Source organism: Carassius auratus, unplaced genomic scaffold (genome assembly GCF_003368295.1).
Source record: "Carassius auratus strain Wakin unplaced genomic scaffold, ASM336829v1 scaf_tig00217029, whole genome shotgun sequence".
In the NCBI taxonomy this organism is placed as follows: domain Eukaryota; kingdom Metazoa; phylum Chordata; class Actinopteri; order Cypriniformes; family Cyprinidae; genus Carassius; species Carassius auratus.
In genome coordinates this window covers 228,827-244,427 of record NW_020528861.1, presented here as the reverse complement: position 1 = coordinate 244,427, position 15,601 = coordinate 228,827, and the positions used below count along the sequence as shown (strand labels likewise).

General features: G+C 40.6%; 1 protein-coding gene and 1 long non-coding RNA gene across 2 annotated transcripts; both read right to left on the bottom strand.

Moving 5' to 3' along the window:
* Nucleotides 1-5,771: 5,771 nt before the first annotated feature.
* On the bottom strand, nucleotides 5,772-12,298 carry LOC113099761 (zinc finger protein OZF-like). Its single transcript, XM_026264706.1, has 5 exons — nucleotides 12,230-12,298; nucleotides 8,085-8,268; nucleotides 7,908-8,000; nucleotides 6,623-6,796; nucleotides 5,772-6,493 (listed from the first exon to the last, which is right to left on the bottom strand). Exons 1-5 carry the CDS (start codon nucleotides 12,296-12,298, stop codon nucleotides 5,772-5,774), a joined length of 1,242 nt encoding a protein of 413 aa, XP_026120491.1.
* A 181-nt stretch (nucleotides 12,299-12,479) lies between these two features.
* Nucleotides 12,480-13,220, bottom strand: LOC113099758 (uncharacterized). The gene is made up of 3 exons (XR_003289519.1): nucleotides 13,156-13,220; nucleotides 12,734-12,901; nucleotides 12,480-12,617 (listed from the first exon to the last, which is right to left on the bottom strand). It is a non-coding gene; the product is annotated as an uncharacterized LOC113099758 (long non-coding RNA).
* Between the last annotated feature and the right edge of the window lie 2,381 nt (nucleotides 13,221-15,601).

Here is a 15,601-nt window from a genome sequence, read left to right as displayed (position 1 = left end):
CTGAGTTGATTATGCAAAGCTCAAATAAAACAAATGTTAATTTTACTGTAATCAGACAAGGTCATGATTGTTAGCTTATCTAAACTATGAACTTTTATCCCAGTGGATTCAAAACATTCAAATAATCACAGAAGTACTGGGTTGCAAAGTCACCATTAAACAACAATCTGCAACATAAAGCAGCTGTCTGTTTTTGCACAGGTAAAAATACTGGAATCAGCTGAAATATATCACTTCTCAAACTAAATAAATGCTCTTATGTAGTAATGGCAAGATGAAGCCCCATGAAGCTTTAAGCTTTTCAGCCAAGTGGTTCACAAAAGGGTTAATTTCTGTAAACTTAATCTGCTCACAATACCACCTGGTGGCCAACAAGTGTAAAACAAGCAGATATATTACAGACAGAGGTGTTAAGTGCAGGGGTCAGAAAGTAAAAGTCCGGCCATATTTTTGTCCCACCCATGAACTCAACATTTCCTTTCAAAATTCCCATTAACCGTTTAGATTGTAAGTTAACATTAACTTACCTGTTCTGCACCTGTGGCTCAGCACTTATAACATATTACCAATCATTTCAGCAACTTTTAAATACTTTAGACAGAATGAATCAATAGCATTGCTAGCACCATTTATTTATTGACAAAAACAGAGTAAAATACAGAGTCTAAAAGTGCGGTCACATTAATTAACCATGCTGGGCGAAATCCCGCGTGTTAAATTCTGTCATTCAGTCATAAAGTTCTCTTCACTCTTGGGAAGTTTGAGTGAAAGTGGGAAAAGATTGTCTATTTAAAAACAGTTTTCAATGCATTTTCGCCGCGCTAACCAACAGAAAGCTGATTGATTTACTGTAACGTAAAGTTACGTGACTAATGTGCTTCAGCTAAATTTATGGACACAACATTTCACTAAATGTGCCCGCAGTATTAAAAAGACAGGTGCAGGAAACATTGCTTTTGTTAATAAAGAGCCTTACATCACACTAGCTAATTTAAATAACGGACGTCTTTAAAATCTACGCAAGTGTTAAACACATAGGTCTACACATATTGTGTTAAATAATGTGTGTAAACAAAGTAGTTTTAATCTCTAAACTACACATACATATGTGTAACAGGTTATTCTTTTCTACACAATTTTATTCAGCATTGACGCAAAATGTGTAAATTACAGTGTTACACATAAAGTGTGTTCTTTAGAAGTTAGAAGGGCAGAGTTCAGGAAGGAGACAGCTGTGGGGAAAATTTGTTCCTGAATCTTGTGGTCCTTGTCCGGAGGCTCTTTAAGCGCCTCCCGGAAGGCAGGAGGTGAAACAGTCTATGGTCAGGGTGAGAGGAGTCCTTGAGAATTATGCAAACTCGACGTAGACAGCATGTGCTCAATAGCAGGAAGTGGTGTGCCTGTGATGCGTTGGGCAGTTTACACCACCCTCTGCAGTGACTTGCGGTCAGCAGCTGAGCAGTTCCCATACCAGACTGTGATGCAACTGGACAGGATGCTCTCAATCGCACACCGGTAAAAGTTAACCAGGATGGCTGAAGACAGCTGGTTCTTCTTCAGTGTCTTGAGGATGAAGAACCACTGGTGAGCCTTCTTGACCAGCCTGGAGGTGTTTGTAGTCCAGGACAGGTCCTTAGAGATGGTGGTTCCCAGCAACTTGAAGCTGGAGAAACGTTCAACAACCTCCTTTGTATTACTGGTGTTAAGGAGCAGGTTATTGTCAGCGCACCACGTGGCCATGTGCTGTACTGTACTTCTTCCCTGTAGGCAGTCTCATCGTTGTTCCTGATGAGTCCAATCACCGTGGTGTCATCTGTAAACTTAATGGAGTTGGAGTTGGATCCATGCACAGGCTTGTAGTCGTGGGTGTAGAGGGAGTAGATGAATGGGCTCAGCACACAGCCCTGTGGTATGCCGATGTTTACTGTGATGGTGGTGGAGCAGGTGTGGCCTGACCTAACATGCTGAGGCCTGTTAGTCAGAAAGTCCATAATCCAGTTGCAGAGGGAGGTTTTAATGTCCAGGTCTCCAAGTTTTGTAGTCAGCTTGGAGGGAATAACGGTGTTAAATGCTGAACTGAAGTCATCAAACAACATCCGTACATATGTGTTGTTATTGTCCAAGTCTGTGAGTGCAGAGTGCAGCACTGTGCATACTGCATCCTTTGTGCTCCTATTTCTGCGGTAGGCAAATTGGTGTGGGTCCAGTGTGGGTGGGAGGCAGTCTTTGAGGTTTGCTAGTCGCTCAAAGCACTTCATAATGATGGGTGTGAGTGTTACGGGGCGATAGTCATTCAGGCACATCGGGAAGGAGTGTTTCGGTACTGGCACAATGGACGTGGACTTAATACATGTTGGCACAGTTGCTTGGGTTAGGGACAGGTTGAACATGTCTGTGAAGACTCCTGCAAGCTGCTCTGCACATGCCCTAAGCACATGTCCGAGAAATGCCTTCTGGGCCACTAGCCTGGTGTGCGTTGATCCAGCTCAGTGCAGTATGGACATCTTTGGAGGTGAGTTTGAGGGGTTGGTGGTCTGCTGAGGGTGTGATTTTGGTGGCAGTCTCCTTGCTGTTGAAGCGAGCATAAAAGTAATTTAGCTCGTTAAGGAAGGAGACGTCCGTGACCGTTGGAGCAGAGTTGCTTAACTTGTAGTCACTGATGATCTGGATGCCCTGCCACATGTGTCAGGGGTCAGAGTTGGATAGAGTTCCTCTACCATCAGCTTGTAGCAGTACTTGGCATTTTTGATGCCCCTTTTCAGGTTAGCCCTGGATTTGCTGTAGATCTGAGCGTCATCTAATCAGTGGCAGTGTTGTGGGCTTTCAGAAGTCGCACCTCTTTGTTCATTCATGGCTTCTGATTAGGGTATGTTGTGATATGTTTTTCTTTTGTAACACTGTCAATGTCCGTATGAGAGCCACAGGCAGCCTGAGAAGCAAACATACTTCAGGACAGATTTCAATACAAAGACTGTTATTTCAGTACACAGTCTGTGTATTGAAATCTGTCCTGAAGTAAAGAGTCTGCTGCAGTTGGCCAAACTTTGATGGTCCTCACTGATAGCTTCACACGGTTGATGAGGGGTGAATACTTAAGGGTGAGAAGCAAAGAAAGATGATCAGACTGTCCAAGGTGGGGGAGGGGGTCGTGATGTAAGCTCCATTAATGTTTGTGTAAACATGATCCAAAGTTTTGTCTCCTCTGGTGTTGTAGGAAACATGCTAGTGGAATTTGGGGAGCACTGTCTTTAATTTGCAGTGAGTAAAATCACCCATAACAATAAAAGCAGCCTGCGCATGAGCAGTCTTGATGCCTTGATCCCTGCCACAGTCCATTCCTTGTGAAGTTCACTCAAATTCTTGAATTGATTTTGCTTGACAATCCTCATAAGGCTGCGGTTCTCTCGGTTTATCTTTTTCTTCCACACTTTTTCCTTCCACTCAACTTTCTGTTAATATGCTTGGATACAGTACTCTGTGAACAGCCAGCTTTTTTTGCAATGTTTGTGGCTTACTCTCCTTGTGGAAGGTGCCAATTGCAGGTGTTTCCACCGCAGGAACTTTACCCAGGAACTAGGGACTTTGGCCTGGTACTCGGTGTGTTTCCACCGCAGGAACCAGGAACTAAATAAAGTCTTGGTTAAAAAAATGCCCCTCAAAAAGTCCCTGCTGGCGAGGTAATACTTTTTCAAAGTCCTGGAACTTTCTGGGGCAGGACTTGGGCGCTAAGCATGCTGATTGGTTGAGTTCAACCACCATTTATTCTGATCATTTTCAAAATATTACTGTTATTGTGTCATGAAGTGTAAAGTTTAAAGCATTTCAGGCGAGAATGTAGTTGTTTAAAACTCAAATCTGTGGTTGATTTATAGAGACATCGCCTATTTATAAATGTGTTTCGCCGATCTCAGAGACGGTCAGCTCCACGCGATCAGCGAGACCTCAGTGATCATGTATCCGCCGAGAGCAGCCTTACCTCGGCTAGACCTTCTGATGTGTGCCGCTGGCTCTGATGTCTCTTTAGTGGTTAACAGGTTATCTTTGGTCTCTATTTAATTTATCTATATGTTAAAATGAGAATAAAAAAGCCCATTTTAAAATACAGTGAACTGCAACATCTGCAGGGCAAGTCTATCATATAATGAAATCATTAATGTAAAATAATGTAACAATCTTTGTTCGCCCATGTTTTAGCATATTGTTAAGGGAAGATCACATCCACAATGGACCTAGTTCGAGTTCACGTGTGCATTTACAGGTCTACTTTAATTGGAAATGCCAAACTCTTAATAATGACAATATTTAATGATTTTGACAATTTCTCTGGCAATAGTCCTTACATACTAGACCTCTTTTAACACACTCAATCTTATCGCCTTATTTATTTTTTTACACAATGTTGTCCAGTTACTTGTTTCCATTAAATAAGCATTATTTTATTTATCTGTAAAGCTGCTTTATGTTTGATTTATGTTGAAGTGTTAAATGCAGATATCTTTTTGGTAATCAAGCTCTCAAATAATGTTAAAATGTGGATTTAGACTTATCGGCCAACATATCAGTTATCGGCTTTCCTATTTAAAGAATTATTGGTTATAAGTAGCAGCCTAAAATTTTCTTATCTGTGCATCCCTAGTCACAATGAAGAAAAAAAAAATAGCTTCATGGTCATATTTTTCAACGCTGGCGCTGATACAGGATTGACGTGCTCTGTTTTTGTTCATTTGTCCTGTCTTTAGTTATATTACTGCAATCAGTTTCTCATCAGGGACAAATTGCTGGACATTCAGCACCACACATCTCCCAATATATTACCGTTTTTCAACTATTCTGATGTTCTGCTGGACATTATTGACGGTGGAGCAGCTGTGTTGATCACATGCTTCAGGACGTGAAGATGGGGAAAAAGAGCTGGCGCACTCGTGATTCTGAATGCCATCGCCTGGCATCCATCTGGCAAATCTCCGCTCTCTACCCAACAAAACGGACAAACTCCTGTTCTCCCAGACAAATAAGGATTTCTCACACTCTGCTTCCCTGTGTTTTATGGAAACTTCGCTAAACGACACCATTCCAGACAGCGCACTCCATCTGCTGGGCTTTCAGCTGTTCCCAGAATCAACGGGGAAATCGTGAGGCGGTAAGACATGCTTTCACATCAACGAAAGGTGGAGTACAGATGTAACAGTGTTAAATAAGATGTGCTGTTCAGATCTAGAAACTCTATTCATTAACTGCAAGACATAACAACACCACCCTGACTTTGTTCTAATCTTTCTTGGGGGCTTTAATCAAGCAAATCTCTCCAGTGAACTCCTGAACTCCTTCTGTGGCATCCACACTGATATTCTGCACATCGGGACAACTGTGAGTAGAACATTTAATGTGCATAATAATTGTTGGTTAATAATTGTATTATTTAATTGTTTTATTAACAGTTAATGTTGAGTGATCAGTTTGTAACCAATAGTTCATGCTCTTGGCTCCATAAATGAAAATATTTCCAAAGTAAATGAAAAAATAAAATAAAATGACAAATAACGCGACTCACTCTCTGGTGTGGAATAGCCTACTATACAAAGAGTGAAATCACTCAGTGATCCTGGACTAAACACTGCTCAGAAAACCAGTTCAGCTGTTGTATAATATATGGTTCATGTTTTACATTTAAATCATCATGTGTATGATGTTACTGTCATATATCACATGGCATGAATGATGAAAGCAACTGCCAAAATAAAGCCTTTACTGACAGACCAAGACATGAAAAGTCACTCTGATGATTCAGGAGCAGTTTGTTCTTTAGTGTGTTTGTTCTGGTGGGTCTGAAAACTACCTAAATAAGCGAATCTCTCGCCGCAGATGGAGCAGGAGTAAGGTTTCTCTCCTGTATGAACTCGCTGATGGGTCTTAAGGACGTCAGATCGAGCAAACGTCTTTTCACACTGTGAGCATTTAAACGGTCTTTCACCGCTATGAATTATTGTGTGCATCTGTAAAGCAACACCCCTTCGGAAACTCTTGCCACAAACACTGCATTGAAATGGTTTTTCTCCAGTGTGGATTCTCTGATGTTCTTTAAAATGAGTAGAATTTGAAAAGCTCTTCCCGCAGTAGGAGCACAGATACGGTTTCTCTCCGGTGTGAATCCTCTCGTGAAGATTCAGATATGATCTTTGACGGAATCCTTTGTCGCAGTGTTTGCACTGAAACGGTTTCTCGTCAGAATGGATTTTCTGGTGTGACTTTAGAGAGCTTGAGTTTGTGAAGGCTTTCTCGCATTCACTGCACTGAAAAGGTCTCTCATTGGTGTGAACACGCACATGTGTCCTCAGATGTGATATGTGGTTGTAGGTCTTCTCGCAGTGAGGACACTTGTAAGGTCTTTCTCCCGTGTGGATTCGCTTATGAGCATCAAGACTTAATTTGGTGCTGTAATACTTGTCGCATTCGCTGCAGTGGAAAGACTTTTCACGGTGTGTATTCATGTGAACTAGTAGTTTAGAAAAAATTAAAAACAATTTGCCGCACTTTTTGCAGTGAAACTCCTTCTTCCTGCTGTGCTCTTTTAAATGAAGTTTCCTCTCCTCCACGGTAGGAAAGCTGATGTTGCATATCTTACAGCTGTAATCTTTCTGTTTTGGTTCTGTGTGTGTTCTCTCGTGTCTTGCTAAATGACCCTCTGAACTCAGTGTTTTTCCACAGGTGCTGCAGGAGAAACTCTTGGTCTCCAGCTGCTCTTTTGAAGTTGAGAGTGTTTCTTCATCTTCATCAGAAGATGAGCCACCACTGACATCTGAAAGGAACAAAACTTTAATAAAACAACTTTAAAATATACTTGATTAAAGTTAGTCTGCATAATGCTCTTACATTCTTTTTGCAATTTATTAATAATTATTATGATTCTGCTATATCGTCCATATCGCTGCTTATATAACACTTTTATTACCAAGGCAAGGACTGACGCATTCGTAGGGGTGCACGATAAATATCGGCCAATAATTAATTTAAACATCTCGTCATTCTGTAAGTAGTTTGCCTATAGTATATTGATGGTGTAAAAAAAAAACGAGCTGCATTTATCCGCCATGTTAATCAGTAATTTTACACATGATAAAAACTTGCACTTAATTTGCTTGGAAAATACTTGCGAATATGGCAGTCATATATATAAAAATAAAAAAAACGTACAGTAGCCAAGCCTAATTATAATTTGTCTATATTAAAAGTATTGTTCTTAACAGACCTGCGTGTTTTTTTTAATCAGTAGTGCAGTGTCCGTTCTAGGAGCATATAAGCCCTGCCCACATGAAGCGCGCCTCTACTGGCTCGTGCTGTTCTGTTGTTATTAAAAGTTTATTCATTCTGAACGTGTCGCTTGTCCATATTGAACGAAAATGCATCACTGCACTCACTTGGGTCCGCAGCAACACACCCACCACACGTGAAGTCAACTGGATGAACGGTTCTCGACACAATATAAATGCAAACAGACTGACACACAGAGAATCCTGCCTTTATTAGAGAGAATAATATGGTCAGCACCTCCCTCCGCTGCTTCGAATATTCTGTGTTGATTACCACCAAAGATTCAAAGCTCAAAAATTGGTATTCGGATCAGCCCTACATCAAGTATTTATTAATCATCGGCTTGTCATGTAGTTAATTTATGTACACTGCAACAATATTCATCACTGTCAATTATAGCAATGACTTCATTTTTTAGGCTTACATTTGTCATTCCTGAAACAGTATACGTGGACAAACAAAATGTGGATTATGTGAGAAACATTTTTCCTGTTATAATGGGAAGATCTGTGAACACATAGAACTCCGTAAAACTATAAGTTCAGTGGTTAACTAACCTACAGTAAACACTTCTAATCTGAATCTGATCGCCTTCTAACAGTATGCCTCATGGCCATTAGTCATGTTTCCATCTCCTTTTCTTCCAACCATTTGCACAGAAACGCTCCGGTTACTGATGTAACCACGGTTCCCTGAGATAAGGGAACCAGCAGTCCTTTGTGGTAGAGCAACTACTTTAGGGCATTGCTGATTAAGCTCCCATTGGGGCACCATACATGGCTCCACAACTCTGGCCGGGGATGCCAAATCATGCTTTTCGCCTATGAGAGAAGGACCGTCCTCAGTAGAATGGGCCACGGGGCTGCTGTTGAGAGCTGCACTAGCTTTGGGAACCAGTCCTGGTACTTCCAGAGTGGAGCCACTAGGAGGAGACAGCACTTGGTACTCCCACCTGACGACCTGAGGAATAGGGGCAACTGGGGAAAAAAATGTACAGATGAGCACTGGGCCAGTTGTGGGCTGGAGCATCTCACTGTACTGAAAAGTATGATGAGCAGTGAGAGTTGTCTTCTGAGGTGAAGAGGTTCGTAGGCCCTTCGTAGATTGACCAGCTTTTTTAACCATTTGAGGATGTATCTCCCATTTGCCAGGGGCTACCTTGCCTCTGGACAGCATACATGCAAAAAGGTTCAATTAGCCTGGCACATGAACTACCCTTAATGAGAGGAGTTCTTTTTGTGCCCAAAAGAGGAGGTGACTAGCCATCCTGTAAAGAGTGTGTGACCTGAGACCACCTTGGTGATTGATGTAGGCCACCACCGTCATGCTGTCTGACTGGCCTTAAGCCCTGTTCGCCCTAGCAGCGACTTTTGTCACTGCATGTCATGAGGGGCTGGCGATGAGGTAACTATTGGGTGTTCTCAATACTGGTTGCCTTGACAGTGAATCAGGTTTCTTTCTGCGAAGTACATACATTTTTTAGGCAAAATACTAAATTTAATCTAATTCTAAAATAAATACATGCAAACAAAATAAATGAGAAACGGAGCCTAATTTCCTCCATTGCATATTTTTATCTACAACTGAGAGGAGAACAATCACATGAGCTCTACTATCTTCTTTCCTATTGGCTGATGCTTCCAAAAGTTGCTCTTCATTTGCATGAAGTGGTAGGATTCTTAACTTTGTCAAATCTCCGGAGATCGCCAGCTCTCGATCAAAATGAATGCGATTGTGTCGCTTTGCTGTTGCATGTTGCTTGTAGTCTGAACGGGGCTTCAGATTTGGTGCCCCTTTAAGGCTGGTAGGACAGTTTTCAGGTCTAAGGAAACCGCCAACATTTCTATGCAGTTGATATACTGGCGTTGCTTTTTGGGGCTGAGTAGGAATGCCAGATCGCCCTCCAACCGGCCAAAACCGGAAACACAGGCCAAAATAAGAGGCAGCATGTGGATCAGGCCTAGAGGTAATACAGAGGCACCGGCCACCATAAGGCAGAGTAACCTCTGAAAAACCTTGAAGGGACATATCGTTCCCGGTTTGAGATATGCCGCTAATTGCTGAATAGTCAGGGATCCTTCCTGCATAAGCCAGTCCAAAAGTTGTTCCCAGAAAGGCAACCTGCTGGCTGGGTAACAGATAATTCTTCAGTGGTTTTATCATCAACCAGAAGTGCTCTAAGTGGCTGAGCAACAGCTCTCTGTGAGCTACCAATTCTTATTCTCATCGGGTTAGAAACAACCAATCATCAAGGCAATTCAATATGCAGATTCCCATCTGTCTCAGAGAGACTTCGTAGAAGTGCGCAGGGCCAGAGACAGTCCGCATGGAGGAACTGCATACCGATAGGCACCTAATTCGAATCTCAAGAACGGTCTGTGATGGAAGCTATGTAGATGAGAAAATAAGCATCTTTCAGATTCACCTTTAGAAACCAGTCCTAGGGGCAAATCTGCATGAGGATGCATTTCAAATTTAACATCTGAACCACCATCTCCTATGCCAAAATGCCAAAGCATTCGTCTCAGTGAGCGGGCGGCTCTGTCTGAGTGCTGCCCAGACAGATGACGCACTCACCTTCTGCCTCGCAGCACAACATTTGAAATTTGTTCTTGATATTTGCTCTTTTAAGTGCCAGATAGCCACGGGGGAAAGCTTCTCACTTCTTCCTCTGCCGGACTCTTTTATATCCGTGAGCTGCAGGCTAAGCTTCTTCCTTTGACTTCTTGGTTGCAGAGTCAGTAAAGAGTAGGGGTGGTTAATCTGTCTGATTTCCCGATTCGATTCGATTACGATTATTGAAGTCCCGATTCGATTACAGTCGATTTTCGATTATTAACGATTCTCGATTAGCGATTAGCGATTATTGATTTTCCGTTTCACAACAGTAAGTAGTAAACAAACTGTGTAAATCATTACTAATAAATGGTAGAAACAAACCGAATGCATGTAGCGGTTGGGATTTTCAGTTTTCTACATGCAGCAGGCACTCTGATTCCATGTATGGGGCACATTTATATTATTCATATGACACACAAACACAAGTAGACAAGACCGGTTTAGTTCAAAATCTATGCCCCGTGTCACATCGCCTCTGCTTCTGCTACGAGCAGCGCGGCCAGATCTGCCTCGCGCACGCGCCGAGTGTGCACAGCTCGGACTACTGTCAGTGTCATTGCTACTCTCCACCTTGCCTCCTAACTGTCCTATGAATACTTCGACCTCGTCTAATATACCCAGAGGCATTAGACAAAGTCTCCACTACAATACTGTCACCGCGATTGCGGAGAGGTGCGGTCAGAAGACAAATATACATGTCTAGCGCGGAAAAAATCTCCCGCCTCGTCCCCGCAACAATAACACGCCTGCTAATTTCGCAATGAACACTCCGACCCCTGCAAACATTGTTCACACCTCTGACATTTGGCAAAGGACCATTTACAATGGGCAAAGGATTCACCGTTTGTGCTTGGTGTAGGGCTATACTTTCAGTATCACCGTCATCTTCTGAATACAGATATTCCCCTTCAGAATCAGTGACCGCGAATAGAAGTCCCAACACTTCATTGCGGGTTTATTGAAGCTTTATTGATGCCATTAGATAATAATAATAATGATAATGATAATAATAATAATCTAATGCCAATACTCGCTGACGTTGACAACATTGGTCAGATAAAATGGCTCACTCTCACACTATCTCCGCTTTTTTTCGCACTGATTCAATGCGCTCTCGAAGATTTTGTTAAGGAGCATGACGTTTTTTTGAGTCAGAGATTAAGTATTACATGTCTTCGATCTGGTGCAGGGGAGGTCGCGTGAAATTTGACACCCTATTTGACAAAATCGGCCGTTTTATTCAGTGCCGTAACTCGACCCTGGCACCAAGAGGGCTAGAGCTCCTGCCATGAAAACCAAAATGAATCCACTTGCTTGCTTTGAGCCCAGATGGAGCTGGGTGGATCGGTTGGTTGCTCGTTCCTGTTTCATTTTACACACCTGCTCTGGCTGCTTGCTAACTGGAACTGGGCGCGTTCGTGACGTTCACCTCCCGGTATAAATTGTTCACAAAATAAAATAATGCAAAAAAAAAAAATCGATTTTTGAAAATTTAATAATCGATTCATACTCGTCCATAACATAATCGCGATTAATCAATAATCGATTTTTTTCACCACCCCTAGTAAAGAGATGGTCCTCATCACTGAAGGAGAATGATGTAATGAATGGCGCTCTAAACCACTTATATAGGGGTCAACTCCACCCTTTCTGGTGGGCTAAAGTACCACTGATTTGTGCAGCTACACAAACGTGAACAAATCAGGCTTCAGCTCAGACTAAGGGGCTGGTCACATATCATTTCTTCTGTGCGCTCAAGTTGTTATTTAAAATGTAGAAGTGCGGTGCGACATTTCAACTTTTCAGAAAGCTGCAGGCGCACTGGGTCATGTGACAAGAACCAACCAATCAGCTTCATCCTTTCTCATAACAACATTGAAAGCTCAGCCAAGTTGAAGGAAACGGTGTTCACAGCTGTACAGGGATAGCCATTTTTTTAAATAAATTTAGTTGCAATTTTAAGGGGCTTATTTTTTTCTAAATTGATCTATCAACTTTTAATAAGTTTTAAGACCCTGCAGAAACCCTATGCAAAACAATTATAGAGTGATATTTGGCCATATCCAGCAGCTTTACAAACAAGCACAGAAAACCTGGAGCTCTTAAAAGAGCACATTTTTAATCCCACAATAAAAAAAAATTAAAAAAAACTGTACATTGTTCAGCATTACTAATATTTTCCATCATGTTCTCAAATATCTCAGCACATTTGCACTATCAATCAATATAAACCTGATCCTGCAGTCTCTGATGACATTCAAGTGTCATGAAAAAACTAAAAGTCATAAAAGGAGAAACAAACCTGGAGGAATGAATTCTTCATCATCATCATCCCCATTATTCTCAGCACAATCTTCATCATCATGGCCATTATTCTCCTCCTCCTCCTCTTCAGTGTGTTGTTGTTGTTTCTCTGCAGTGGTTTCTTCTCCTCTGCTCTCGATCAGGTTCCTGCAGTCCACCAGTTTGACGGAGCACATCTTCAGCGGCGTCTGCAGCATCTGCTGTTCTCCAGCGTTACAGTCAGAGGTTTGATCAGTGGATTCATGATCCTGAGCGTCAGTATAACAGAGTAAAGTGAGGCTGAGCTCTGAGTCCTGTGTGTCTCTGGATCTCTGATCTCTGATGCTCCAGACTGAATCCTGAGCTTCTGTCCCATCAGTCTCACGCACCCAAACCCGCTCCACATCCTGACAAACACAATCAGTAATATATCTAGTGAGAGTATGATTAACAATAAGACATTGATTCATACAACAATCAGTCCATATTAGCAGCTAAAGATGAAATGAAGATCTGTTCAAACCTCTCTGTTCAGTTTGTCTCCTCTTTCTCTCAGCTTTGCCTCCAGTGAAGCCACCTCTTTCTTCAGCTGACAGATTTCTGTGATGAAATCCTCAATATCCAGCATGGACAGATCAGTTCCTACTGATTTATAGCAGACCACATCCACCTGCGCTTTCATGATCAACATCTGAACACAAACACTTCATGATTACTGAAGAACACATTCATAACTGACTGATAAAACTAATTTACGTAAGATGTTTCTTCAGATTACCTTAATTTTATTATATTTTTACATTACATTTGAAGTATTAAAACATGATATTGAACTCGCTTCTCTGTAAAACATAAATCATCGTCCGACACACAATAGGGAGATACGATAAAGCACAAGGTCATAATATCTTAAAGTACATTATGCAGTAAATTCACATAACCGACCTGAAATACGTTAATCACACAGCAGCAGAAAGAAAACCCGCACTACTTCCGTCGTGAGCTCTGCGCGAGACGCAGCAACATGTGACGCACTTCCGCCCCCTGCTGGACTGGAGCTGGATATTACTTCAGTTTGATGAAAATGAGCGCATTGACAGACAAAGGATGGTCGTAGGTAGGGCTGGACTGCGACAAAAGTCAAACTTTTTTGAACAGTAAGATTTTTTTTACGTTTTTTAAATAATTATCTTATGCTCACTAATCCTGTATTTATTTGATCCAAAATACATGAAAACATTTTCAAGTCTTCTACTTGAATTTTGAATTGAATTTTAACATCGAATTTATTCCTGCAGTTTCAGAGCTGAATTTTTACCATGATTACTCCAGTCACATGATCCTTCATAAATCATTCAAATATGCTGATTTGCTATTCAAACAATCATTTATTATTATTATTATAATATTGAAAACAGCTGAGTATATATTTTTTCAGGATTCTTTGATGAATAGAAAGTTCAAAAGACCAGCATTTATCTGAAACAGTTTTGTAACATGTAACAATATATGTATTTATCATCAATTTTGATCAATTTGAAGCATCCTTGCTAAATAAGTTTTAATTTATATATATATATATATATATATATATATATATATATATATATATATATATATATATATATATATATATATATATATATACTTATTCCAAGCTTTTAAATAGCACATATAATGTATAATGTTACAAAAGTTTTTTACTTCAGAAAATGCTGATCTTTGGACTGTTCAAAAATGTTTGACTGGTAGTGTAGGACTCTGTATGTAGCCTCACTAGCCTATGCATCACACTCGTATCACATATTGTTTTGGATAAGAAGAAAACTCAGGTCTAACAATATTGTGTTTATTATTATTATTATTATTATTATTTTAATTTAGCTTTATTGACACTGGCTCATGGAAACCTCTATGAACACAGACTTGGCCAAAAAATCACAGGGGACTAATTTATGTTTTATTAAAAAGGGTTTACATATTCTACACATATGGCGTGCACACATTAGGAAAGGTTTAGATGCCTGCCTCCGCTGCAAGTCCCTATTAAGCACTTTGCCAATTCAACGACTCTCTTCTCCTCCTGCCTGCCTCTTTGGCCTGCATCCCTCACTGCAGAACAAGCCTGTTCTTGATAATGCGCTGTGAAAACTTGGGAAAAAAACGATAAGGAAGATGGGGTGAAGCGATCTTTCTCTGTCTATAGCGAATTGTGATTGGATGTTTACACTGGCAATATAGAAGACAAACCAATGTGGCACTGGCTGCTCACTGTCCAGCGGTATGGTCCTCGACAAAAAACAAAACAAGGCCCCAATATACTTCAAACGAAATCGAAGAACAAACTGATATGACGTCATTTCGACAAGTTTTCCAAAGCCATGAAAAGAATGAAAGGAAAGAGTAAAGATATAAGGTAGTAAGTACCAAATACATGCATTTGGAATAAATGTTTCACTCAGCCTCTTCAAACTACTTTTTGCCCCGAAATTGGACTGTGGAAGAGCACAGCTGGAGCAGAAAAGCAAAACTTCTGTTCAGGGTTTCAAGTGCAGGTCAGTTTCATCTGTAAAGATGCTATTGTAGTTTTGACTTTGTTTACTTAGTCAAGCAGCAGAAGCACATTGCTCACACTCACTCAAAACACTGTATAAACGATATCATTATCTATTGTAATGTTACAGTAGTAATTTAGCAGACAAATAATCATATTTTTCATAGGTTTAGGGGGAGCTAGTGCAGACAAAAACACAATCCTTAGGAAAATTAATGTAGCCTATGGCATGGCACTAACCATAGTTTAACCATGAAATTTGTAGTAAAAATAAATACAAGTGGTAATTAATTTGCCAAAAAACTAAAATGCACTTACAAAACATGGTAAAAGTCAAATAAAAATCTTCAGTATTAAAGTCATGAGAGGATGGATGGATAATGGAAGTGAAGGTGCAGTTCAGGAGACAACTCTTAATTATGTTGAATGTCCCCAACCTAAGGAGTTAAATCTTTACCATGTCAGGCCCATACACAAAATAGGGTTGTCCATGTTTCAGAATGTTTTGTGAGATTTCCCAGCCTAATTGTTTTTTTTTGCCAGTCCACACCTCATAGAAATTAATGGCGCAGACACGCAGTTTCATTTACTACATAGGCCTACTGAAGCTTGCAGTGTTTTCAGCCTCTGCAGCCTCAATTTATGAGTACATGAACACAAACATAATCTCTAAAACTGCTGTGCGTCACTTCATGAGCATTTTACTTATTTTGAGAAAGTATCATCATATCATATACAAAGAGACAGCAGTTTAAAAAAAAAAAAAAAAAAAAAAAGCTTTACAGGAATTTAGTACACAAAATAGGACACATGCTTATTAGATAACCGTATTTGAGT